General features: G+C 46.9%; 2 protein-coding genes across 2 annotated transcripts in view; both read left to right on the top strand.

Moving 5' to 3' along the window:
- atg16l2 (autophagy related 16 like 2) overlaps positions 1 to 26,380 on the top strand; it is a 125,811-nt gene that overhangs the window by 19,120 nt on the left and 80,311 nt on the right. The window lies entirely within an intron of this gene.
- arrb1 (arrestin, beta 1) lies at positions 4,007 to 25,825 on the top strand. Its single transcript, XM_006781198.2, has 16 exons — positions 4,007 to 4,365; positions 16,012 to 16,042; positions 16,123 to 16,183; positions 16,296 to 16,340; positions 16,589 to 16,785; positions 17,870 to 17,929; positions 18,053 to 18,120; positions 18,277 to 18,412; positions 18,788 to 18,872; positions 18,949 to 19,021; positions 19,147 to 19,284; positions 19,371 to 19,454; positions 20,018 to 20,041; positions 20,175 to 20,245; positions 21,589 to 21,637; positions 23,698 to 25,825. The coding sequence occupies exons 1-16, from the start codon at positions 4,346 to 4,348 to the stop codon at positions 23,807 to 23,809; spliced, it is 1,254 nt and encodes a 417-aa protein (XP_006781261.1). The 5' UTR covers positions 4,007 to 4,345; the 3' UTR covers positions 23,810 to 25,825.

Here is a 26,380-nt window from a genome sequence, read left to right as displayed (position 1 = left end):
ACAAGCTAGCCCCTCTCCTTCTTGATGTATATAATGAATCACTGAGAAATGGCCGGCTGCCCTCCACTTTAATGCAGGCATCTATTTCAGTTTTACTGAAGAAAGGCAAAGACCCTACGGCCTGTGAGTCCTACAGGCCCCTGTCTCTCCTAAATGTAGATTTTAAGATTTTGGCAAAACTGCTTGCAATTCGGCTCGAGGCCGTTCTTCCACAGATTATCTCACAGGAGCAGAATGGATTCATCAAAGTCACGTCAGTTGTTCTTTAACACGTACGGCGCTAAACACATTTTTTTCTGCTCATTGTCCCTCGTCTCCTGAGGTGATCATTTCTCTAGATGCAGAGGAGGCCTTTGATCGGGTTGAATGGGATTATCTTTTTGCTGTACTGACGAGGTTTGGAGAAAGGTTTGTGTCTTGGATCAAACTTCTTTATACATCCCCTCAGGCGTGTCATCACCAACTCAGTTTGATCTGATTATTTTCCACTATGCCGTGGCGCTTGACAGGGGTGTCCTCTTTCTCCCCTTCTCTTTCTGTTGCTCTGAGATCCCTCTCTTCCTTTCATGGAATTATCTGTGCAGATGTTGAACTTAAGGTATCCCTGCACGCAGATGACCTTCTTTTGTATGTAGCTGACCCCATATGTGGTCTTCCTCCAATTTTATCTGTCTTGGAAAAATCAGCTCTTTTTCTGGCTATAAAATGAATTGCTCAAGAGTGAATGTTACCCTGTGAACTCTTTAGCGTTAACGCTTGAGCAGTCTGACATTCCTTTAAGCTCCGCCCCTCGGGGTTTAGGAATTAATATTACACAAACTTTGCCTTTAATGTTTTCTGAGAATTTTACCCCCCCTGGTCTCACAATTTGCATCAGATTTCCAGAGGTGGAATTTCCTCCCACTGTCACTAATTGGCAGGATTAATATTATCAAAGTGAATGTGCTACCCAGATTTCTCTTTCTATGTCAGTGTATCCCCCTATTTCTGCCCAAGCAGTTTAAGTCCCTGGACCAGATGGTTTCTTCTTTTTTGTGATGGAAGAGCCCCTAGACCAGGCAACCTGCGGCTCCGCGTGGTTTTGGAAAATAAATGAGAAGTATTTAGCTGAAGTGTATTTTATTTATATTAGTTCTTTTTTAACGTGTAGTTCTAAATTGTTAGATTATTGTGATATTGAAATATAAAAATTAAATTATATTTTATTATTTTTCGTCGCTCAAAATAAGCGTCACACTCGTGGAAGCCGGTGTACCCGCTGAAACACCTGCATTTTATGAGACTTTCAGCCCCAGGTAGGCCAGTTATGGACCTTCGGATCCACATTATGTCAGCAGCTCCACCGTGAACTATGTTAAAACGAACACGCTCACGCCTCACAGACGACAGCTTACAGTCCTGTAAAGATGAAGTGACTTCACTGTGCGCAGAGGTTCAGGAGCAGAAGTCTTATTGTAAACATATCACGGCAGACCCGACGATGTTTGCATGAACACGCTTTTCAGCTTCTCTGTATTGACCACTTTTCACACACGGTTGCTGTACGCACACAGTCGGCTGTAGCTTTGCAGCTCACAGCCCGACACACACTAACACAACAGCAGAGAGCACAGACTTTAAGGCAGCGAGGCGTGATTGAGGGTGCCGCTCAGGTGCGTCGCCTCCCCTGCAGCGGCGCTGCAGACCACGCCCCACCACACACATTAACCAGGTAAAATACATATTTAGGCAGAATTTTGCAAATATCTATTTTTCGTTTTTTGTTTTTTTAGCAGCATAGTGCTTTTTTTCAGTTATTTTTAAAAGTCAGGTCAAAGCTCCAAAAGCACAAAGGAGATATAAGGGGGGCGGCTCACAGCAGTTTTTGTTTGCTGGATCATTTTAGTTCAGCTTTCCTTTTGTTATATTTCTTTAACAGTTCAAAATGTGTTCATTACATAAATAAAATGTAATTTTCTCTGTAGCACTTCATGAATTGCATAAGCAACACATCTTAGTTGTTCACACAAAGCATAATAGAAGCCCCCCCCTTCTATTCTTTTATTTGTATTTATTTATTTATTTTATTTTACTTTATTTTATTTATTTAAGATTTTTTCTAATTTAGATCATACAAACTTATTTCTAATAAGTTTGTATGATCTCTTGATAAACAAATAAAATAACAAACAGTGGGTGAATGACAGCATTCTTACAATAAACAGGGACCTGACCAGAAACCAATGAAGTTTTGATAACTGTGACCACACAGGGACCGATAGACTGAAAGACATTTGCAAACAAAGATCCAGGTAAAATATCAGGAGAGCAGGAGGACGCTTTTTAATCAAATTAACTCATTTGACCAGTTTAGGTAAGGACACAGGTTACAAACCTTTCTAAAATAACAGGAGGTGGGGTTGGAGCAGACAAGAGAGACACAGGAGACATATTGTTCCTAACATTGCTGACTTTTTCAACAAAGAAAGTTTTCACAATCTTCATCAATGAAATTGGGACAGCAGGCGGAGCAACTACATCACTAACGGTGTCTAATACTAGCTTGGGGTTACCTCTGCTCTTTGAAACTAGGTCTGAGTACCCATAGCTTCAGTCACAGGTGAGGATGTCGATCGATGGCTAATTCAACAGCTTTGCTTATGTGCTCAGTTGTGAACCACCCCAAGGAAAGCTGGACCCATGAAATCCTCAGACCAGATCCCGAGGCCCCTGAAACAGACGCCCTTTCCCTTCTGGACAAACTAAAAACTTCCATCACTCAGCAGGATGAGATGGGGAACTGCAGGACGCAAATACAAAGTTTCCGTGCTGTACACAAAGATTAATGGCCACATTAATGTGAACAAATAAAAACAGTGGGCCTCACGCAGGGGCTTCAATTAAATTCAATTCAATTTTATTTATATAGCGCCAAATCACAACAAAAGTCGCCTCAAGGCGCTTCATAGATACAGAGAAAAACCCAACAATCATATGACCCCCTATGAGCAGCACTTTGGCGACAGTGGGAAGGAAAAACTCCCTTTTAACAGGAAGAAACCTCCGGCAGAACCAGGCTCAGGGAGGAAGCTGGTTCCACAGAAGAGGGGCCTGAAAACTGAAGGCTCTGCCTCCCATTCTACTTTTAAATACTCTAGGAACTCTAGGAGCGCTTGTGGTGCAAACCCAGACATTCATAAAGCACGATGAGAGAGAAACCTGAACTGCTTCACACTGATTCAATTTCAATTCAATTTATTTATATAGCGCCAAATCACAACAAATGTCGCCTCAAGGCGCTTCATAGATACAGAGAAAAACCCAACAATCATATGACCCCCTATGAGCAGCACTTTGGCGACAGTGGGAAGGAAAAACTCCCTTTTAACAGGAAGAAACCTCCGGCAGAACCAGGCTCAGGGAGGGGCGGCCATCTGCTGCGACCGGTTGGGGTGAGAGAAGGAAGACAGGATAAAGACATGCTGTGGAAGAGAGACAGAGATTAATAACAGATATGATTCAATGCAGAGAGGTCTATTAACACATAGTGAGTGAGAAAGGTGACTGGAAAGGAAAAACTCAATGCATCATGGGAATCCCCCGGCAGCCTACATCTATTGCAGCATAACTAAGGGAGGATTCAGGGTCACCTGGTCCAGCCCTAACTATATGCTTTAGCAAAAAGGAAAGGAAAGACTCTCACTGATGTGACTGAGCCCGAGTACAACACTGCACTAAATGTCCAGCAGGGGGCGACTGGTTGTAAGAAGTCACTAATGACGAGACGTAAACATGCTTAAAAGTCAGTACTGAGGATCAAGCAAACAGTTGAATTTAAACGCAGCGCAGCTGGCAGTGAATGTTCATAGAAAGCACGACAGTGACTTCCTCGGGCTGTAAACATTCAAGCCTGGAAAAGTGCCCAAATTTAGAGGAAATAAATATTTATTTAACGAAGGGCAGGGTGGAGGTCAGAGTCCAGCTGTCAGTGTGATGCTCCTGTCAGACAGAAATATAATCTGTCCTCTGGGTGTCTCCTGTTTTAACATGTTTTACTGCTAATGACTCTGACAGAAGAGAGAGGGGGGGAGCATGCCAGGCGCTGAGAGGAAGGAAGGAGGAGGCGAGTGAAAGAGGAGGAGGGGCAGAGCGCTGGATTCAGTCAGTCCTTCGTTCAGTCGCAGCTCAGATGGAGGTTTTTCCTCCTGCTGAGGAGACTCTGATGGCATGACAACGGCTTCCTGAGTGAGAAAGAGCGAGAGAGAAAGAGAGAGAGAGAGATATCCTGCCCTCAGTTTCCACGGTGACGGCATCCCTCCATCCTCCTCCATCATCTCTCCGCCCGGCTGCTGTCGACATCGTCGGGATGGGAGATAAAGGAACAAGGTAAGATTTAATGGGTGTGTGCAGTAATGCACCCTGATAAACGTGTGTGTGTGTGTCGCACAGATCGATCCGTTAGGTGTGTGTGTGTGTGTGTGTGTGTGTGTGTGTGTGTGTGTGTGTGTTGCTGTAACGTTACATAACGTTGTGTCCGAACCTCGAGGACTGTGACGTCTCGATGGCACTGACAGGTTTGCTGTGTTTGCCTGGGGCTTTTCTGTCTTTTATTTTGACAGTCAGACACAGGAAACATGGGGGGAAACCCATCTTTGTGAAAGAAACAAGATTACCAGAGAAATATATCACTGCCAGTCCTTGTAGTGATACTGTAGTAAAAGTATGTAAGCGTGTGTCACTCTGATTCATTCACGCGTCATCTGGAGGGTTTAAAGGCGAGCTCGTGTTTTACAGCCGCTGTTACTCCGAGTGCACGACGGAGACCTGCAGTCACAGAGCTGCAAAACTACAGCATTTAACTGTGTGTCAGGAGGCCAAATCAGAAGAGGCTGTTTTTAGTTTTTATTAGTTAAAATATTTGATCCTAGACTGTGGCGATGACAGGTACACATCAGGGTGTGACCACGTTCAGACAGGCCGGCGCTCTCTGTGCATCTCTGTGACCGTCACAATCAAAATGACAAACTTCTCCTGAACTGAAAGAAACGGCCCGAACCCAAAGACTGAAATACAAAAGTCCAAACAGGACTTGAACAGCTCTCGCCTACTAATAAACCAGCACACCTGCAGCCTCCTAACACACCTGTCATCCCTCCAGCATCAGCACAGAAAGCAGACGCCATGTTTCTGACAGCAGAGCGTGACTGATTTACTGGGACAAGTTCTGGATCTGTGCTCGGAGGTTACAGGGGTTCTGAGCCCACGTTTCACCTCTCCACCAGCTTTAATGAAACTCTGCACCTGCTCATCAGTAACATCCAATCAACATCCTCACAGCAGCCACGTTATTGGTCAGATGATGCCATTGAAAATGCTTCAAAAGCCTCCGACAGCAACAGTCCAGAGGTCCAGTGCAGGGACTCGAGTTAGCTTAGGTGAACTCTAGCAGCAGCCGGCAGTTGCAGCCGCCTGTGTCGCCATCCACCTGTTGGTCAGAGAGGCCACGCCCCTAATAATGCAAACTTTAATCTAGCTGTGTTATTAAAAGTGTTATGAAGCAGAAATGATCCACAGAGACCGAACAGCTTGTGTATCAGGCTGGAAGGTGGACTCACTGCTGTCTCTGCTGGACGTCAGAGGAACTACAGGTTTGGGTTCAGAATCCAGAGCTTTCTTAGTCCACTACAGTCAGTGTCAGCTAACTTGCTCTTTGACTCGTTGTACACGCACCAGAGGAACTTCACAAGCTCAGGTTAGGCGAAGCTTTGAAAGAGCCTCCTAACAGGAAGCTGGATCAAAACATCAGCTTATTTGTTCCACAGCTGATATTTTTCAAGGAAGAATCACACATTTGCATTCCCAGTATCAGACTGAGAACTCAGGGATCCTCGGTGTCAGGACTTCGCTGGCACTTGACCAAATTAAATATTTTGGAGCCTAGAGCAGCGGTCTCCAACCTTTTTTGCGCCACGGACCGCTTTGTGCCCGACAATATTTTCATGGACCGGCCTTTAAGGTGTCGCGGATAAATACAACAAAATAAAACTAGTACCGGTACCGAAAAAAAGAAGATTTATTCATAACACACGTGAAAAGACCCAGGAAAACCGAGTTAACGATCAAAACGATAACAAAATAACGCTGAAAACCGATAAAAACCCTGAAAACTATACATTTCACTCCCGAGTCTCAACTCTCGCAGCCCGGTACCAAACGACTCACAGACCGGTACCGGTCCGAGGCCCGGGGGTTGGGGACCGCTGGCCTAGAGGCAATTTGACCAGCTGGTGGTCCGATCCATAATCCTCCACCTTCAACAGTGTGCTGAAAGCCTGTGGTGATGGAGGAATCACACAAGGGCTCAACAACTAGGCTCTCACTGATGAGCCCCTTTCCTAGATGGGGCAATGAGACTGGGTCCCACCAATGAGACCGTAACACAGGGAAGGCGCCCCCAACGGCAGCTTATGCACACTAATGGTGTAGCTTCATGGAAGGACCAGCATGTGGGCGTGTGCTTGTCTGCAAATCTGCTAGTGATGTAGATTTCTTCATGAGATGGTGAGCTGATGATTGGTGTGGACGTCTTCACGCCTGCCTGACCAATCTGCAGAGACCAACTATGCGTACGCCCCCGGCGATGCACTTCAGAGAACTACAACAGGACTACTGAGTCATCGTCTCTCCAATGCTTACAAGAGACAAACAATGACAAAGTGTGCAGCTTAAAGCATTTTAGGACATCCTTCAGGTGTGTGATCAGGTCGAGATGCAGCAATATTTGTGTGAGACGCAGAGACATCCAAGACAAGGGTGAAAAAACGTCCCTGGAGTTTTCAGTTTGATCAGTTTTGATCAGTCGACTCAAACCTGTGACGAGTCCCACAGATATGAAGCCTAAACAACTAGATTCTCCCCAAAAATATCTTAAAACTGACTTTTGTGGCACAACAACAGAAGCAAGTTTCCTCCAGCTTCCAGCTTTGCTGCTGTTGCCACTGCTGCTTGCTGTTTTGTGTGCAATGCATTCTGGGATACTTGGCTGTCCCAGATCACCACTCTTGATGCACTGAGGCTGTTTCATGAGTACGAGCACCAATGCAGGCGGTGACGTGTGTGAAGGCTCCTCATGGCGGTGAGGACCGGAGCTTTAGTGTCGCACTCACGTGTTTGTTATTTTGTTCCTGGTTTTATACAGTCTAGCTTCTCCAAACGTAGATGACTTTGATCAGCGAGCGAGGCCTGTTCCCTCGTTATTCCACGAGAATTTAAGCAGGTTAAGTGTTGAACTTGTTTGTGTTTAAATACTAAAGCTGAAGGCCCACAAACAGGAAGCAGCTGAACGAGTGTGGCATGTGGCGGTGTCCTGCTGTTGACTGCTAAACACTTTCACCCAATGAAAGTATCATAAAAGTTAGAAATGTTGTTAGTCTGTGCGCCTGAAATGGGGCTGTGTTTAAAATCCACTGTGGTGCACAGACTGGCTCCTGTACCCGTTTGGACTGAATTTAAATGTGAAGCATGGAACTTCACGCTTGCAGGAACAACACAACCTCCCTGAGTTTCCACGGACCGGTGCAAACATCCAGCGGCTTTAGTTCTTGTTGCAGAAAGCAGATGCGTCTTGTTTTGTGGTTAAATAGTGAAAAAATGTCCTTAAACAGACTGTTAATGATAATAATGAGGCTCTGCTGCGGTGAAACTACAAAGTCCTGCGGATGGACTACAAAACTCTCAGATACCTGCTGTGCTCTCATTGGTTGCTGTGTGCAGACGGTGTGCACATGCACACAGTAACACGGTGAGAGCTCACCTGTGGTCGATCAAAGATGGCCGTCATTTGGTGGGAAACTCAGCAGTAAGTCACATGATGACCTGTTTGTTTACTTTAAGGTCTGATGGGTCGTTGTTGTGAATTGTGGGATGGCATCATCTCCTTTCGTTTCATAAAGGAAGCTCTGATGCATCCTTTACTAAAGGAGGTAATAAAGGAAGCTTCAGCTGAGTCTAAGGTTAAAGCTGTGGCGACCCTCGTAGCATCGACAGCAGTGTTATCATCTCACCAACGTTTTGTTATTTGGAGGATCCGCCGACTCCTATCATGGCCGCCACACACACCTCCGGGTCAGAAGGAAAAAGGTCCACTGAGAGCTGGAATCAGAAAGTCGGCCCAAAGCCTCCGTTTCCTTTGTTTTTAGGTGAGCAGCAGCTTCCAGCTGAGTGCGCTCCACCCCTCAGACCTCAGCAGTGTCGCAGAAACACCGAGCACGCTGCAGGTGCAGTGATTTCCCCCACTGCCCCACGCTGCTCCTGCAAAACTGGTGCTAATGTAGCACAGACTGCTCATTCTGCCCCCTACTGGCAGGTGAATCAAACACTTATACACAAGCACAGCGCTGGGAAAACACCCTGCAGCCACATTCCTCCCAGCAAAGCTGTCAAGTTAAAGCTGAGTGCTGGCTATAAAACCCCACAGGATGAACTATAACAGCGTTTGATGAAAACGTTACTCGTTTAATGGCAATGACGAGCAGATGCACCTGAAAGTGCTGCGCAGGTTCATCTCTGCCGCACGTCACCATCACGGTGTGACAGAACCACAGTGCAGCTTTCACACAGGCTTTAATAACAGACTGAAAACAACCTGTTACCCATCCACTCTGAAACATGAGCTCATAGCCAGGATGTCTTCAGAACTTCAAACCAGGTGAGCAGCACTGTAACACACCTGAGCCTGTTAGCAACCGTGATGCTGTTGAAACCAGGCAAGTACCAGCAGCAGGTTTCTCCTCAGACCGAGGGTGGAGGTGGAGAGTCCTGAATGAGGTTCTGTAGCTCATCTTACAGCCGGTGGGGTATGACATCATTATTGGGGTATGACATCATCATTGGGGTATGACATCATCATTCAGGTTCAGATTTTGGTTCTGGGACTTTTTGCCCCCTCATGATCGAGGCCAGCGTCCCACAGAGTCCTGGTCTTTTATCCATCAGCTGTGTGAGGCACAACTGCCTCAGGTCTCCTTGTGGACTTACTGGCTAAGCTTAGCTTCGGGGTCTTTTTGGAACTGTTAGGGTCTTGTGACGTGATGACACATTTCTTTAGCTGGTCTGAGACGGCAGCATGTGGACAGTGTGCATCCTGTAACTCATCAGTGCTGCTCACCCTGCAGGTGTGTCCTCAGCAGAAAAACAAAACAAAAGTTTTAATCATTTATTCTCATCCATTAACAAAATGCAGTGAGTGAACAAAAGAGAAATCAGTATTTGGTGTGAGCATTCTGAGCACTCGGCTGGCAGGTTGTTCCAAACGTCTCAGAGAACTAAGCACAGATCTTCTGTGGATCTGCTCACATCCTTCTGTCTCTTCATGTAACCAGACTCACGCGATGATGTTGATGTCAGGGCTCTGTGGAGCCGGACCATCACTTCCAGTACTTACACTGGAGATAGTTCTTCATGGCTGTGTGTTTGGGCTCGTTGTCCTACAGGATACATTCAGGGACAATAAACAATCATTTATATTTTTGAAAGCGTTCGTTGTTTACAGCAGTTTTTCACACCTGCCTAAAACTTTTGCACTGTACTGTATTTCAGGCCAACTGGGCATGCTCAGATGCTCGAGCAGTTTTGGTTCCTGCACATCTTTAGTCAGTTGATGTTTTTCTGCATGTCGGGCTCTTAACATTCGTCTGAGAGAGTCTGGGCTGAGATCAGGTGTCTTCAAACAGCTGCTTGTGTACCTCTGCCTGCACTTGAGAGCCGTCCTCCTCTTAAAGGTCTGCTTAGACTGCTGCACCCGCCATCAGAGCCTGGATTGGCTGAGACATTAAAGGGTCGCTGTCCCGTGACATGAAGTCTTTTCTGAGTACGGAGGATGCAGCGACACAGTCGCTGATGATGGACGCTTGGCCTCTGCCTCTCTGACTGCTGGTCATCTGACACACACACACACACACACACACACACACACACACACACACACACACACACACACACACACACACACACACATCCTTTTCTTTCAGTTTAGTCTCGCACTAAAATGAAGAAATAAAGGAGACGTGCAGAAACATGTCTCAGCTCATGCTGATGGTGAATGCGGCGGCGGAGCGTTTCTGCGCTGCCGTCGTCTGAGTGTTTCTGTGTTTTCGGGCTCAATGATCTGAATGAGTCGTGTCGGGAGAATATTAACGAGCTCCGCTGATCAGTCAGACATACAGAGCAGCTCGGGAGACTCTCTGAGGAGGTTTTCACAGGAAGCAGCGTCAGCCCCAGAATCTGTTTGAGAGCTTGTGTGGAGGAGAAGTGGACACGTCACGCTCTCGGGTTTCTTTGTGACTCGTTTCACATACGACCGCTGTAAACATCAGAAGGGAGGGAGTGAAAAGGTGCTGCTCCACGCAGAGCTCTGCTGTACCCGTTCTGTTCGGGGTCCACGTCGTTATGACATCATTGTGACATCAGCACACAGCTGCTGCAGCATCTGCATCCGTGATGAGAATCTCCCGCCGCCGGCGTGAGGAGATCTGAGCGCTGAGACGGTCACACCTGCAGCAGCTGAACACAGATGCAAATCGGCGCTCATCAGACCAGGACGCGTTTTTCCACCCTTGTGGTCCACCTTTGTGAGTTTGTGTGAACTTTAACCTCAGTTTCCTTTGCTGACCTGAGCAGCAGCGCTGTGGTCTCCTGCTGCTGCTTTGGCCTCAGAGATGCTCTTCTGCATGCTGTGGTTGTTTGAGTTACCGCTGCGTTCCTTCAGCTTGACTCTTACCGGATATTTCCTCTTTTACTTTTGGTTGGTGTATTTTTGTGGTATTAGTACTTTTACTGCAGTGAGGAGCGGCCACAGCAGTTTACATACAGGGCAAACAGGTCGGACGCCATAATAACAGCTCTTCACACACCTGGACAGTAGCAACACCTGTGTGAGGATGCTGTTTGTGGACTTCAGCTCTGCCTTCAACACAGGTCAACCCCACAAACTGGTTAATAAACTAAACTCGTGACTCAGCAGCTCACTGTGCAGCTGGATACTGGACTTCCTGCGTGACACCAGAACATCAGGATGGGGGAGCACACCTCCTCCACCCTCACTCTGAATGTGTCACACAGGGGTGTGTCCTCAGTCCCCTCTTATACTCACTTTTCTCCCATGACTGTTCACCAATCCACACCAGTAACACCATTATAAAATGTGCTGATGACACCACCATTATAGGACTGATGAGCGATGATTCAGCTACAGAGAGGAGGTTCAGCATCTGAAGCGACGGTGTGACGACAACAACCTGAACACAGCCGAGACCAAGGAGATGTAATCGACTTCAGCAGAACAAAGCCATCTGAGCACTCCACCCTCTACACTGATGGAGGAGGTAGAAAGGGTGGAGAGCTTTAAGTTCCTCGGGGTCCACATCTCGGCCGACCTCACCTGGTCCACAAACATCTCCCACCAGGTAGGGAAAGCACAACAAAGGCTGTACTTCCTCAGGAAACTACGTCAGGCCCAGTTACCCCAGAGACTGCTAATTAACCACAACCGCTCCACCATTGAGAGATTTCTGACCTCCTGCTGCACCGTGGAGGACAAGAGGAAACTGCAGCGGGTGGTGAGGGCAGCAGATAACCTCACTGACCCCCTCAGAGACATTTATACTGGCAGACTTCAGCAGGAAGCCAGCATCATCATCAAGGACACCCCCCCCCCCCCCCCCCCCCCCGTGTATGTTTGTATGGGTGTATGTATAACTTGTACATATCTTTCCTGTGTAAAGATATTCTATTCTATTCTATTCTTTAAAAAACAAACATCGGGCTGGGTTTCAGTTCTCGTGGCCTCATCTTTATTTTATATCGTTTTGTTTTATATAAAGATTTAGATTTTGCTCACAGTTGAAAGGTGCTGTAGCAATAAAGCTGTCAGCGGTAAGTGTGATCAGCAGCTCATTGATTAATGCTGCAGTCAGGCTGTGCCAGGCCCTAAAAGTAATTACAGGGGTTTTAAAGTCAAAGCTAAAGTTGGCAGGAGGACCCGAGGAGCTGATTCACGGAGCCTCCAGGAGCTTTTCCCAGTTTTAACATACAGAACGAAGAATAAATCACCGGAGAAAGTAACTGTGAGAGCTGCAGCTTCCAGCCTGCTTTTCATGAGTTTCATTTAGTAGAAAATGGAATAAAGGGTTTGTGTTTGAGCTGCTCGTGTAAACGCTGCTCCTCCGTGGGAAAGCTCCAGATGGGTTGATTTTGACTAAATGAGACCAAAGCAGCTTTAAAATGTTACCGCGCTGCTGGTTCCCCTTCGGTTCCCCTTCGGTTCCCCTTCGGTTCTTGGTGAAACATCTTCAGTGACTGATTTCCACAATCGTTCAGGTGTGTGAGTCAGGACACATGTCTCTTTATTTCCCCACAGTGGGTTTTATTTTCACACTGTGCTCACAACTGTTTGAAGCTCCAGATGTTTCTAATGGCTGCCAGATGTTTCTGTTGGATTGCCGTGTTTCCGGTGTCATGAAGTAAGCGCTGATAAACGTCCCTCCCCTCTGCAGCCCAGAGACCGGAGCATCTGTGATCTCTGATATAATCTGAAACCGGCTCGGGCTCAGAGGAGGCGACTTTCACGATCTTGTTCCTTTGCCTGCTCTCTGCGAGGCCGAGCCTCGTGCGTTCATGCTGGTGATTTTCAGTCGTGTTCCTGAGCCCGGCAGGTCCAACTTTAATGCTGAGCCGGCCGAGGGCTAGAACAGAGAAGCAGCTCGTGGGAACGCGGACACAGTCCAGTTACACCTGACGGTCGTAGATCTGAGCAGGCGAAAAAAGCCGGTTTGAGTCTTTGCTGCAGTTTGGGTATCGAGGGAGTCTTCAATCATCGGCCGTCTGCTGCTGCAGAGCTGACACAACAATCAGGCATCGATCGGGCAGTTAGTGTTCCCCCTGTGTCAGAGCGGCTGATCGATCAGCTGCCGCTTCACCTGCACCGACCACGAGCGAACCACGACGCGTGAGAAGATCTCAAAGGCACCAAACGTATTCCTGACACAGAAAGCAAATGAATCAGTGAAAGTTCTTCTAGAAGAATCCATGTTTTTTATTGTGACAGAAATGTCTCCATACACGTCAATATTCAGGATTACTGATAGAAACAAACATCAGTTTAACCCTCTCAGGCTCAAATTACGTTTTTGTTGCTAACGCACAAACGAATACCTGCAGTCGTACTTCTGAGTAAGAAAACTGTATGTGGGGTAATCAGGTTGTTCGTTTTTAACTGTTGCAAATCTGCAACGCCTGCCTCGAGAGGGTTAAGTGATAACAACAATAATACCAACAACAAGGAGCAATGATGATGCATCAGAGTGTTTGGGGTGACGCACATCACTCTTACACAGGAAGTGTGTTTATTCACGTGTGAACGAGCCTCGGAGGCACCGGGGTCACTTTGATGAACCTGAACACTGACGTGAAAACAGGAACGAGCAGGAAGACGTCAGAATCAGGTGCTTCTCCACACACGACGTCTTTGATTTCAGCTGGTTTGGTTCAGTGCTGGTTCTGAACAGGTGTACCTGTGCAGGTGCATCAGCTCTGCCTGTGTGGCCGCAGCTTGAAAGGGAAAAGTGGAAAAATGTAATAACATTTGCTTAAAAGGAGCTCTGACGTCTTGCTGGTCTGTCTTGGCGTCTTTGATGTGATAAAGTCGTTACTGGCGTTCAGAGGAAACGTGAGCCCCTCTCGTGCTGTAACCCTGCACTGACTGTCTGTGCGATGAAGCTCTAACCGCATCCTCAGCTCTGAAGATTCAGCTCTGCTCTTTCAATGAATCTTTAATCGTGTTTACACTCTCTCAGATGCTCGCTTCCTGTTACCGAAGCTTTCAGCATCTTTTCTCTCATTTCACACAAACACCAGCATTTATACGTGCAGTGTTTAGCACAGCGGTTTGTGAGGACGCCGTGTTTTGTCCCTGCCTTGTCTGAAACCGACACGTTCGCTCAGCTGTGATTAAAAATCAAGAAGTGATCAATTTTAAGCCCCGAGGTCGATAAACGTCTCTGCCGTCATGGAACTTTCCTCCAGCCGCTCAGCCTGATTCGTGATTTCAGATGCAGAGCTGCTCCGTGTTAAAGTTTAATTGGACTAATTGCAGAGAGTGTGGTGAGCAGGTGATCGTGCAGTGGGCAGCTCCCAGGAGTCCCTCCGGTTTCCGGCTAAAAACGGCGTCCCGATGCTGATGATTGATGAAGAGCCACTCAGGAGGAAGCTGAAAGCTAATGGAGCCACAGCAGCTAATTTATGACAACATTAACGCGGGGGGGGGGGGGGGGGGGGGGGGGGGGGGGGGGGGGGAGAGGGGCGTCGCGCTGTCGGGCAGCATTAGACAGAAATGCAGAGAGGAAGCTGCTGACGGCACACCCTCTGTAATATGTGACTGTGCAGGGTCCCAAACATCAGACGTCATCTCCGACACTCGCAGCCCGTCTGAAGCCAGACTCACTTTTTCTTCTTGCATCACTCTCAGCTCAGACATCTGCACAGCTGAGAGCTCTGCTGGTCACAGCCTGGTGCTCGTCATCGCTCTGACACGATACACAAAACAGGCGCAAAGTAGCTTCTGATAATGAATGTGATAATGCACGCTCAGTAATCCAGGTAAGGAAATCCCAAAAGGTTGATTCTGCTCATCTGGATGTTTTCAAGTTTACAACCTTACAAACATTCGCACTGCCGCTGTGCATTCAGTGGGCCAGTTTCACTGTGAAACTAGCCCACTGAACCTCCACATGAACAGAATCAACCTTTTGGGGTTCTCATAATGAAGATGATGTTTGTGATGTTTGGGTGGAGAGCAGCGCCTTCCCGAGGCTCTGCCGGTGCAGGCAGGACGCCTCCTTCAGGTTCACTCGGTCAGAAGAAAAGAGATGGAGACAAAGCTTCAGACCGAATGGAGGTCAGCAACGTATCAGACAGTGTTGGGAAGGTTACTTTTAAAATGTATTCCATTACAGATTACAGATTACATGCCCCAAAATGTATTCTGTAACGTATTCCGTTACGTTACTCAATGAGAGTAACGTATTCTGAATACTTTGGATTACTTAATATATTATCATGCTGTTTACAACTACATGAATGTACTATTGCTGTGATTTATTACTGTTACTGAAGGTCCGCGGCTCCGAACCGTAGTAAAGGGACCTCTGGCTAATACGTCGGGTTCGTGTCGGGCTCGTAGCCGAAAACTAGCTTTACTTTGTCGTCTGGGTCAAGTTTGCTAGCGAGAGACAGAGAGAGGCGTTGAAAGGCTGCTGCAACAGAACTTATTGTTTCAGAGGAAAACACGAACACGGTGTACAGTCGAGTCTTAATAGCTTACTTACAACTGGGCTTCACTGCCCATCAGGCTTCACTCTTCAGGGCAATGCCTGTAACACTCTGCTTATTGCTTTCATATCAAATCATTTTTTGAATAATATTTTTTAAATTTCTTCACGTCATTATGCGGCCGCAAGTAGAATGACCAAAAACAGAGAGGGGGCAGCCGCCGTGTAATCCATTTATTTCAACAAAGTAACTGTATTCTGAATACCACCTTTTTAAACAGTAACTGTAACAGAATACAGTTACTCGTATTTTGCATTTTACATATGTAATGAGAGTACATGTACTCCATTACTCCCCAACAGTGGCCTTCAGAGGAGTGAACGCAGCTCAGGGCTGCAGCACATCTGCAGGGTCAGGAGCAACACGAGCTTCATGAAACCCAAAATACATCAACACCAACATCTGGCAGCACACCTGGACTCACTCAGCTTGGGTAGAGTTTCTGGGCAGTTTTGATGCTTCCAGGGGAGTTTTACAGGCAGGGGTCATGTGATGAATCACTTCTGCTGCTAAAACAGAAGAAAAATGTATTCCTGAAGTGTGGCGCGCTCTGACTGTTTCACTGTTTCCAGACTTTTCTTGGACAGTTTTATTTAAAAGTATGAGACACTCAAACAGTGTGACCTGTGCTCTTCTCTCTGTCTGCAGAGTGTTTAAGAAAGCCAGCCCCAATGGAAAGGTGAGTCCTCCTTTAGTGCAGGTGTGACAGTTTGCTGATGCCCGTTTCAGGCTGATTAACAGCAGCTCCTCCTCCCTCAGCTCACCGTCTACCTGGGGAAGAGAGACTTCGTGGACCACGTGGATCGGGTGGAGCCTGTCGGTGAGATCTTGTTCAGTCTGTGGTTCCATCCTGGAGCTTCACTCACATTTGAATTTAAGTTGATTTTTGAAGCAAAAGCGACTTTGCTGAAGATTTTGTTTTCTCCTTGCAGACGGCGTCGTTCTGATCGACCCGGAGTACCTGAAGGAGAGGAAAGGTGAGAAGCCCGAGTGCGGGAAAGCTGAAAGCTGAAAGCTGAGCTGCTGCTCAGAGAAATTGCTGCAGCTGTGGATGTGAGCGTTACCCAGAAACCTCACTGGCTGGTGTTATCAGAGCACGCTGCTTCACGTTGGGCTCGTCCTGCCGTAAAAACCACGAGCAGGAAGATGGCGTCTCACATTAATGTGCAACATGTTTCTGTTAATCAGCTTCCATCACTGATCGTCTTTGTTCTTGCCTCATCAGTGTTTGTGACTCTGACGTGTGCGTTCCGTTATGGTCGCGAGGATTTGGACGTCCTCGGACTGACGTTCCGGAAGGACCTGTTTGTGGCGAACATCCAGGCGTTTCCTCCGGTCACCGAAGAGAAGAAGACTCTGACTCGTCTTCAGGAACGTCTGATTAAAAAACTGGGAGAACACGCCTACCCGTTCACCTTCGAGGTACGGAGGCCGCCTGAATATTTGTCCGCTGGTCTGTGCCAGAGCGCGTCTCATCTTTCATTAGCTTTTATTCTCCACAGAGCTGCTGGATGCAGGCAGACCAGCTTCCTGGCAGCCTCCGGTCGCAAGGGGAGATGATTATTCCCCGACCGGTTGGTGCTGAGGTTGCTGGCTGTCGCTGGGTGTTTCCCATCACAAGGATGATGCTGGTTGCCATGGTTTCTGCAGTTTGCAAACACCCCATTTACTCCCCGAGCCGTGGTGAAACTCCCACTGCAGCCAACACATTTCAAAAGGCTTTTATTTTGAAGGCAAATTTGCAACTACTGCAACAGTTACTACAGCTCGGAGAGTCCATAGCGAGTGTTTGCAGACAAGTTGGCGTCTTCCATACAAACCACAGGTGATCACGACACCCTGCCATCAGCCACAGTTTGATACTGAGTTCATGTAACTGACAGTAAAAACACGCGTGAACAGACACGTGCCGTCACACGTTTCACTAACAGGAAGTGGTTATCAGGCGGTCTCGTTCCAAAGACGTTAATATTAAGACTGTTTCTTTGTCGGCGTGCTGCACAAACTCCGGTGTTATTGGTGCCGAGCTGCCAGGCTCCATGTTTGAAGTCTTGGATATCAAATGTCTTCGTTTCATCTTTGCATCATTCTGAACAATTTGTGAGAAATTACTTGGAAAGTTGACAAAGATCCATGTAAACAGGATCCCGGAATTAATGGAAATGTTTCCATTAGTAGAAAATAATGATGAAGCTGTTCGTTGAGATATGAATGAATAAATGATTCAATTAGTTTGGAAAACAACAGTGAAAACGCTGCCTCATGCATGATGCTTCATCACCTAACATCCTCCATCAAGCCTCAGTGCGTCCAGCGTCTTCTCTGGGAGCTTCCCGTCCTCACGTTCTCGTCTCCCAGAGGAGGAACTTTTTGTTCTTGGAGTTCAAACACAGAAAATGCAGAAAAACAAAGAGAAGCAACGGCGGAGCAGGAACCTGCAGTATCCTCACTCTCTGCCCTGCGCCATAAATGTTTCAGATGTTTTGAATATTTCATATCTTTTCAGATTCCTCTGAACCTGCCGTGCTCCGTCACCCTGCAGCCGGGACCGGAGGACACCGGAAAGGTAAAGCCACGACGCCCTCAGTCATTCTCTTTTGCTTTGTGCTCGATTCGTGCCGCCGTGCAGACCCTCTGGGTTTGAAGCTCCTTTCAAAGGTGGATTTAAATGACTGTGGTGTGTCCTCAGGCCTGCGGAGTCGACTTTGAGGTGAAAGCTTTCTGTGCCGAAAATGTTGAAGAAAAGATCCACAAAAGGTAAACGTGAGTCAGCCGCAGTCCGGCCGAGCGGCACGACAGAGACGTGAATTATGAATGAACTGAGAGCGCTCGTGCCCACACACACACACAGTGAGCAGAATAATCTGGGACACATCCACTCTGAAATAAATGAGCTATGTTGTGTTGCTGCAGGAACTCTGTGCGTCTGGTGATCAGGAAGGTGCAGTACGCTCCAGAGAAGCCTGGCCCTCAGCCGACGGCAGAAACCACCAGACAGTTCCTGATGTCGGACAAACCGCTGCACCTGGAGGCCTCGCTGGACAAGGAGGTAACACCTGATTCACTCAGTCCAACCTCCAGCAGCCAGCAGAGCTCATCAAACAGAAGTATTTGCCTGCTCATCAGAGTAACAGCCAATCAAATCTTTGAATTTCACTTAAACTGGAGCTCAGACTCCGGGACGCTCTGTTAGTGCAGCGACCTCCCAGCACACATGTTATTGGTCACATGATGTCATTAGAAATGCTCCAATAGGCTCCAACAGCACAAACAAGGTGCAGAGGTCTGGGCGTCACCATCCACCTGCCAGTCAGGGAGGCCACGCCCCTAATAACGCAAACTTTAAGCCTGTAAGCCGATTTAACCAGGTGAATGTTTTAAAGGTTGTCGTGAGCCGTGAGGTCATCTGTCTGTTGTGTCTCAGATCTATTACCACGGCGAGCCAATCAGCGTCAACGTTCACGTCACCAACAACACCAACAAGACCGTGAAGAAGATGAAGATCTCAGGCAAGTCAGGGCGCTGCTTCCTGTGTGTGTCTCCATGTCTCCACGTCCTCCTAAATGCTGATGTTTGTGTCCACAGTGCGACAGTACGCTGACATCTGCCTGTTCAACACGGCTCAGTACAAATGTCCCGTGGCCACCGAGGAGTCAGAGTGAGTTTCATCCTTAAAGTTTGACACTAAGGAATCAAAAGTTGGAGTAAGCGATAAACTGTGACGCTGCTGGTGAGCTCGCTAACGTGAAATCAGCTGACGCTTCTGTATCTCCCTCTCCTCAGTGACGTTGTGGCTCCCAGTTCGACTTTCTGCAAAGTTTTCACCCTCACTCCGTTTCTGGCCAACAATCGCGAGAAACGAGGTCTCGCTCTGGATGGAAAACTGAAGCATGAGGACACCAACCTGGCGTCCAGCACGCTGTGAGTCCAGCCGCCTTCACGCCGCCTTCGCTGCCAGCGGGGCCGAGACAGCCAAGCAGAGTGACGTGTGAATATTTTGTCTGCAGGTTGAGAGATGGAGCCAATAAGGAGATCCTCGGCATCATCGTGTCCTACAAAGTCAAAGTGAAGCTGGTTGTGTCTCGTGGCGGGTCAGTATTGTACGAGAGCAGCTTTAAATGTTAAAATTCATTCAAACGCAGTCCTGTGGTCGCCTGCTGAGCCTGAGCTCAGATGTTGATCCTTGTTTGTCGCGCCGTCGTGTGACGCTCTCTGTGGACACAGACATCCCACAGACTTTGAATGTGACTGTGGCATTTTAGCTTTAGGTTATATCGTCCACAGATCAGACCCCTCAGCTCGTGACAAACAGAAATGTTATTTATTTGATAGACAGTGAAGAAGGGACAGGAAAGAGGGGGCAGACATGTGGCAAAGCCCGGGGTTCGGACTCAAACCGGGCCGGCCGCTCTCAGCCGTGTGGCACGCGGTCGCCTGATCAACCTGGTGCCCAAAAGATTTAAAATCCTGCAGAATCATCAGAGGGCAGAAGTTCCCATTTCTAAACTGGAGATAATTTAACTGCATGCACCATAAAAAAATCTGCATCTGTATTCGTTTGAAAGATGTAAAAATGTCCACAGCGTTGGGATGCATCATAACTCCTCTGTGCTCTTGTGTTGAAGCTGAAACTCTTTCTTTTTCTTGATTTCAGGCTCCTTGGAGATCTGGCAGCGAGGTAACCTTTCATGTTCTCGCATTGATGGAAACACAGAGTTACAAAGATCGCATGAACACCTCAGTGTGACGTGGTCATAAATGCTTTCAGTAGTTGTGGATTGTCGTGTTGTTACCAATGATCTGTGTTTCAGTGACGTCTCGGTCGAGCTGCCCTTCACGTTAATGCACCCGAAGCCTTTAGAGGAGTCCTTCTACAGGGAAGGTGAGACACTTCCTGTTCCTGCTGACGTTCGAACACACAGGAAGTTAAAGGATGATGTAACGCATCATTTTATCAGCCGCAGGTTCAAAGGGTCAGAGCGTCATCTGACCTCGAAAGCAGACATTTGTAATGCAGCATATTAATGATGTTCAGTGTAATAGTATTCATGATGTCCACATACTGATAATATGGATTCATCTTCAGGTGTTTAAGGCTGACACATTGGCACTCTTCTTCTTCTTCTCCTCTAAAAGCGCTCACTGCAGGCTCTACAAGAGCTGCTAGGGCTGTAAAATAGAGACACTAGTGGGAGGTGACGATGCAGAACTGCAGCGGTGATCACGCTTAGAAGACGAATGTAAATAAGGAGATGATGAGACGGTGGCGAAGGTGCAGGAGACACGTGGAGGTTCAGCCCAGCAGACACAGCACAGGAGCATCCTCTGAGTCAGGTTTAACAAAGCCGGGCTTTCTTTGCATTAGCTGGATCTGCCCAATCACAGAGCCATGGTTCTCATATCTGTGGGCAGCGTGGTGGAGCAGTGGTTAGCACTGTTGCCTCGTAGCAGCAAGGTCCTGAGTTTGAGTCCAGCCAAGCCTTTATCCCCGTGTCTGTGTGGCTTCCTCCCACAGATACTTTAGATAGCTGCTGCCCACAGACGTGAGTGGTTGTCTGTCTCTCTGTGTTAGCCCTGCGTCAGACTGGCCACCTGTACAGGTGTACCCAGCTGGAAGAGGAGGGCTCTCTCTGCTGCAGGCTGCGTCCACGCTCACATCAAAGTTCGGCGTGTCATGTGACTCATGCACTAAGTGAAGCCGGCGTCCCTCAGAGGCGTATTTTATTAGTAACTGAATGCACTGGTGTGATACTGGGATTTGGAGCCTTTAACCCTTAAGGACCCACAGTGACACTGGTGTCACTGCCCCTTTACACTTAGAGACTTGGTTATATATGATTCATTTGATATAAGACCCCCGTAATTTTCATGAAAGTAGAAATAGGTCTGGGCTCTTAAGGGTTAAACTGGCTCCTCCCCTGCCCACAGCCTCGGTCTTCCCGCTCCGCCAATCGGCTAGAGACCCACGTAAATCCGTGTTTACGGCCCTGCTGCAGTTCTTCCTCCAGACCCAGAGGTGAGCTGCTCGGAGTCATCAGGTCTCCCTTAGTAAAGCTGGAAACCTGAGCTCCAGACGCAAAGATGGCGCTCCACGGGGCTCTGACAGGTCAGAGCGTCGCGACCGGTGTCGGGCTTGAGGGTGTGGGGGGATTTTAAACGAGTCGTGTGAGAAGAATGAATCTGACAGAGACGAGTGTGTAACTGTGATCTCTCGCTCCTCCACAGCTGCAGACGAGGCTCCAGTCGACACGAACCTCATCGAGTTTGACACAAAGTAAGCAGCCGTCTTCCCGTCTCGCCGCTGCCTCTCCTCCTCACTCTGATTGGTTCTGCTCTGGTTTACGGGCTCATCAATAACACTGACAGCAGACAGGTTTCCTCTGCGCCCGCTGCAGCATTAACAGTGATGGACTCGTCTCCAGAGTTTCAGTCTTAATGCGTCTTAATGCCTGCTGCTGTGGGAGCTGCAGGAAATGGGCTTTAAACTGGAAACTCGTTCTGCTGCCAGCACAGCCGAACGCGAGCGCCGCGAGCCGACGCTGCAGTTTACTCATTATCATTTCATGCGTACGCAACAACAAAGTAAATGACTCCAGCTGCAAAGATGAAATACAGAACAGCGAGGCCACTTCCTCTTTTGTGTGTTTTTATTTCCTCTTTCCATGCAGCCCAACGAATATTTCCACTTCCTGTCTTTGTTACCTCAGACATCTGTACAGGGGGAAGAAGAAGTAAAAGCAGTGAAACACTCTTTCTCCCGTCTCCTCGTCTTCAGCTTCGTCTGTAATTATTAATCTCATTACTCAATGGCAGGGCGGGGTCATGGTAGCTTTCTTACATCGCTTAAAGTTGTTGTTTTAAAAGTGGCGCGGCTGCTGTCCCCTCTTTCAGCACGTAAACACAGTGTGGCGATGAAGACACCGGGCGCGTTGGTACAAAATGAAATGGACAGATGTGAGAATATCGATGGTCACAGGAAAGAGGATGGAGGGTTTATCCACTTGTTTCGCTGTCAGAGCAGAAGAAAACTTTTCCACTTTAGTCTTGTTTAATTCAATTCAATTCAATTCAATTCAATTTTATTTATATAGCGCCAAATCACAACAAAAGTCGCCTCAAGGCGCTTCATAGATACAGAGAAAAACCCAACAATCATATGACCCCCTATGAGCAGCACTTTGGCGACAGTGGGAAGGAAAAACTCTCTTTTAACAGGAAGAAACCTCCGGCAGAACCAGGCTCAGGGAGGGGCGGGGCCATCTGCTGTGATTGGTTGGTGAGAGAAGGAAGACAGGATAAAGACATGCTGTGGAAGAGAGACAGAGGTTAATAACAGATATGATTCAATACAGAGAGGTCTGTTAATACATAGTGAGCGAGAAGGGTGACTGGAAAGGAAAAACTCAATGCATCATGGGAATCCCCCGGCAGCCTATGTCTATTGCAACATAACTAAGGGAGGATTCAGGGTCACCTGGTCCAGCCCTAACTATATGCTTTAGCAAAAAGGAAAGTTTGAAGCCTAATCTTAAAAGTAGAGATAGTGTCTGTCTCCTGAATCCAAACTGGAAGCTGGTTCCACAGAAGAGGGGCCTGAAAACTGAAGGCTCTCCCTCCCATTCTACTTTTAAATACTCTAGGAACAACAAGTAGGCCTGCAGAGCGAGAGCGAAGTGCTCTAATAGGGTGATATGGTACTACAAGGTCATTAAGATAAGATGGGGCCTGATTATTTAAGACCTTGTATGTGAGGAGCAGGATTTTGAATTCTGGATTTAACAGGCCAAAACAGGAGAAATCTGCTCTCTCTTTCTAGTCCCTGTCAGGACTTAATGTGGCTCTGTCATATAAAAGTGGGACGAAAGACCAAGTTTGAAAATAAAAAAATGTAAATATAGTTTGAAAAAAATTCACAGGACTGATTTTATATGTTTGGACTTTTTTATTTTCACTTTTTATTTCATTATATTCACAAATGTTTATGAAATTTGGAGGCTCGGATGTTTCTTCGCTCACCAGCCTGAACACACAGCCGTCCCAGGCACCGTCCCATATCAGCTGATTTGTAAACGAGTCTCGGCGCGATCACGTCCATAAACGAAAGTTGAATTCACAAAAATGTTTGAGAACTTTTTGTTGCTAACCAGTAAAACATCGACTAATTGTAACTAAGACGTTAGTGCAGCGACGTGTTACAGAAAAATAACGCTCCCCACGCTGGTAACCAAAGATACGAAACAATAAACATTTAATAAGTGCCATATTACTTATTTTAAAGTCATATGACCAAGTCAACGTCTCTGATTTAACTTCCATAACCTCTCCCTCCCTCAGCGACGATGACATCATCTTCGAAGACTTTGCCCGCCAGCGGCTGATCGGAGCAAAAGACGACAAGGATGAAGACGAGGAGCCGGTGGACTCGCCCAAACTGGACGACAGATAGAGGGGAGGAGACGCTGCAGCTGTTGTTTTGCTGCTGTGTGTAGTGTGGAGCTAATGGAGTTCACCTTTAGGTCAAACCACAGTCTGGACACCCTTTAAACACTCGGTGGTGCCGTGTTTGTGTGCTCGTTCATGTTTGTCCTCTCTGAGTCCCGCTGAGGTGTTTAAAAAACAAAACTAGAATACTGCAGCCTAGACATCGGAGCGGCTCTTTGCTCCGACGGAGTCGCCCGGAGCGCCGACCCGGCAGCTCCTAACGACAGCTGGTAGCATGCCTCTAATGTCTCTTTGTTCTACGTGTTTCCATTAGGGACCAAACAGATGTAAAGTTGTGTTGAGATTAGTTTAAAGTTCTGTATCAGAGGGTCGTCTTTAGAAACAACACTGCCAGCCTCGGTTGATCTTGAACCCTCTGCCACTGGAGCCAAACTTCAGCCGATGGAGGATTTTGCTGAGTCACCATCTGTAGTCGGTGTTGCTGAAGCTGCAGAGCATCTGCTGGGCCTCCCCGCCCGACAAGAGGACCTCAAACTGTCAGAGTGAGCCACCGACCATTTAACAGCAACCGGTGGCCTAGTTTGCATGAATAAATACTTCCTATGATTTATTAATGTCATGAATAATCAAACTGATTTTAAATAGCATACAGTTTCATGTGTTCATGCTGATAATGAACGATTTTCTTCCTTTCAGGTAGTCGCTGGTCGTCCATTCGCTTCGTTTCTTTTAAAATCAGCACGGCTTCATGTTGCCTTAAAGTAAACGCTGCGCTTTAATATGATACATGTGTCAGACAAATATAATTGGCATCCTTTACGTGTTTGTTACCTTTACCTCTGTTTAACTGAAACAATCAGACATCTGCAGAAATTTAAAGAGCAACTGTTCGAATTGTGGCCTGATCGTTGTGAATGCTTTTAAGACTGTAGAGATATATATTTTGTTTCCTCAAACAACATTCTGAAAATTATGAGTCACTTTAGTGTGACAGGCTAATTCTGAAGCTAATAAAATGTTAAATTTCTACTGAAATATCCGAAACATTTCGTCACCCAGTAAATCTTCACTTACCTTAAATGTAATAAAGTTTAAAACAGAAAATAAACCGAAAGATCTTTTATTGAAACTGAACTGAAACTCAGAGACAGCAAGCAAAATGGAAAATATTATTTTATTCACTAAATAAAATCTGATAGAACAGGGTTGCGGTCAGAGGTCATCACACAGGCCTCCTAGCAAACACACTGCTGGTGACTGGGTGGCGACTGGTTGTGGCTGTTGCTCGGTGAAATATGGCGCTGCAACAAAAGCCTCCTGTGGTTGTTCTGGCCTGTGGCAGATTGCCTCAGTTGCCTGAAGTTTGCATGGAAGATGCAACTTTTACTTTGAGGGCGACCGCCCTCTCTTTCTGGTCTGCAGATGACTCGACGTCTTATATGCAAACTACAGGTGATGGAGGCAGTCACAGAGAGGTTTGTGGCGTAGCGGCCTTCTTTTACATTAACCACTCACAGCTGGCTGGTGAACAATGACCAGAGGTTGCCAGAGTGTCGTTGTCCGGTCTCTCGGCCTGTGGGACTGGCTCCTTAGACCGCTGAAGATTAGCGCTCTAATGGGCAATCCCTACGTGCCGGCTGATTTTACAGAAACAAAGTAAAACTAGTGGCTGTGCTGACGAAAGAGAATCCACATAAAAATTCATCAATGATTTGTAAGAGAATTGGCAGGGATGTCATCCATCCATATGTCGTATCGGGTGACTTGAGCAGGTAAAGAAATTGTACAAACCTTTATTTTGAAAAGTCTGATGATTCAAAGTTAAAGAGTCTCAAACATCCTGTATGAGGGGTAAGATGTGTTTCTGCTTCCTTTAAAGTCAGACTGAAACCAGTTTTTGCATTGTAACGTACAGTTTAAGAAAAAACAGAAAATGTCAGCTGTGTCTGACTGTTCATTTTGGCGGGGCGCGAGGAAAACTTGTATATTTCACTGGATCTTAAATAAAAGGACGTTTGTGTCCCCATTTGTGTGGATTCGTGAAACTAAACAAAAATGAACTTTTTCACCGACGAGGTGCTCAGAGGAGGTTCATGGATGTAGTGGAGGAGGACATGCAGAAGGTTGGTGCAACAGAGGAGGATGCTGGGAAAAGGGTGAGCTGAAGGCAGATAAAGACTAGCATATTTTTCAGATTATAAGGCGCATTGAGCGAAACAAAACAGTCAAATAAGTCAAACTTTACCCGACTCATTCTTCGTGCTTCCTCCACTTCTGTACCATTGATTCATTAATGCTGAATTCTCTGCAGCTGCTCTATTCCCATGTTGTTGCAGTATATTAACTAACCCAGTGTTGCCAACTCCTCAGTAAGGAAAATCGCTATTGGTTGTCCTAAAAGTCGCTAGAAGTCGCTAAATGACGTCATCACCTAATTTGCATAATTGGTCATGCTAATGTAATTGTAACCTACGCTGCTGGAGAGAGAAATAACATCGTGGATGAGACATAAAGTGAGCAAAAAACGTCCTAAATGCATTTAGAATTTATTTAGAACTACAAATTAAATTTCTTT

This window comes from Neolamprologus brichardi, chromosome 14 (genome assembly GCF_056152115.1).
Source record: "Neolamprologus brichardi isolate AB-2024 chromosome 14, ASM5615211v1, whole genome shotgun sequence".
Taxonomy (NCBI): domain Eukaryota; kingdom Metazoa; phylum Chordata; class Actinopteri; order Cichliformes; family Cichlidae; genus Neolamprologus; species Neolamprologus brichardi.
The sequence above is the reverse complement of the archived record's forward strand: the minus strand, read 5'-3'. Positions and strand labels throughout refer to the sequence as shown.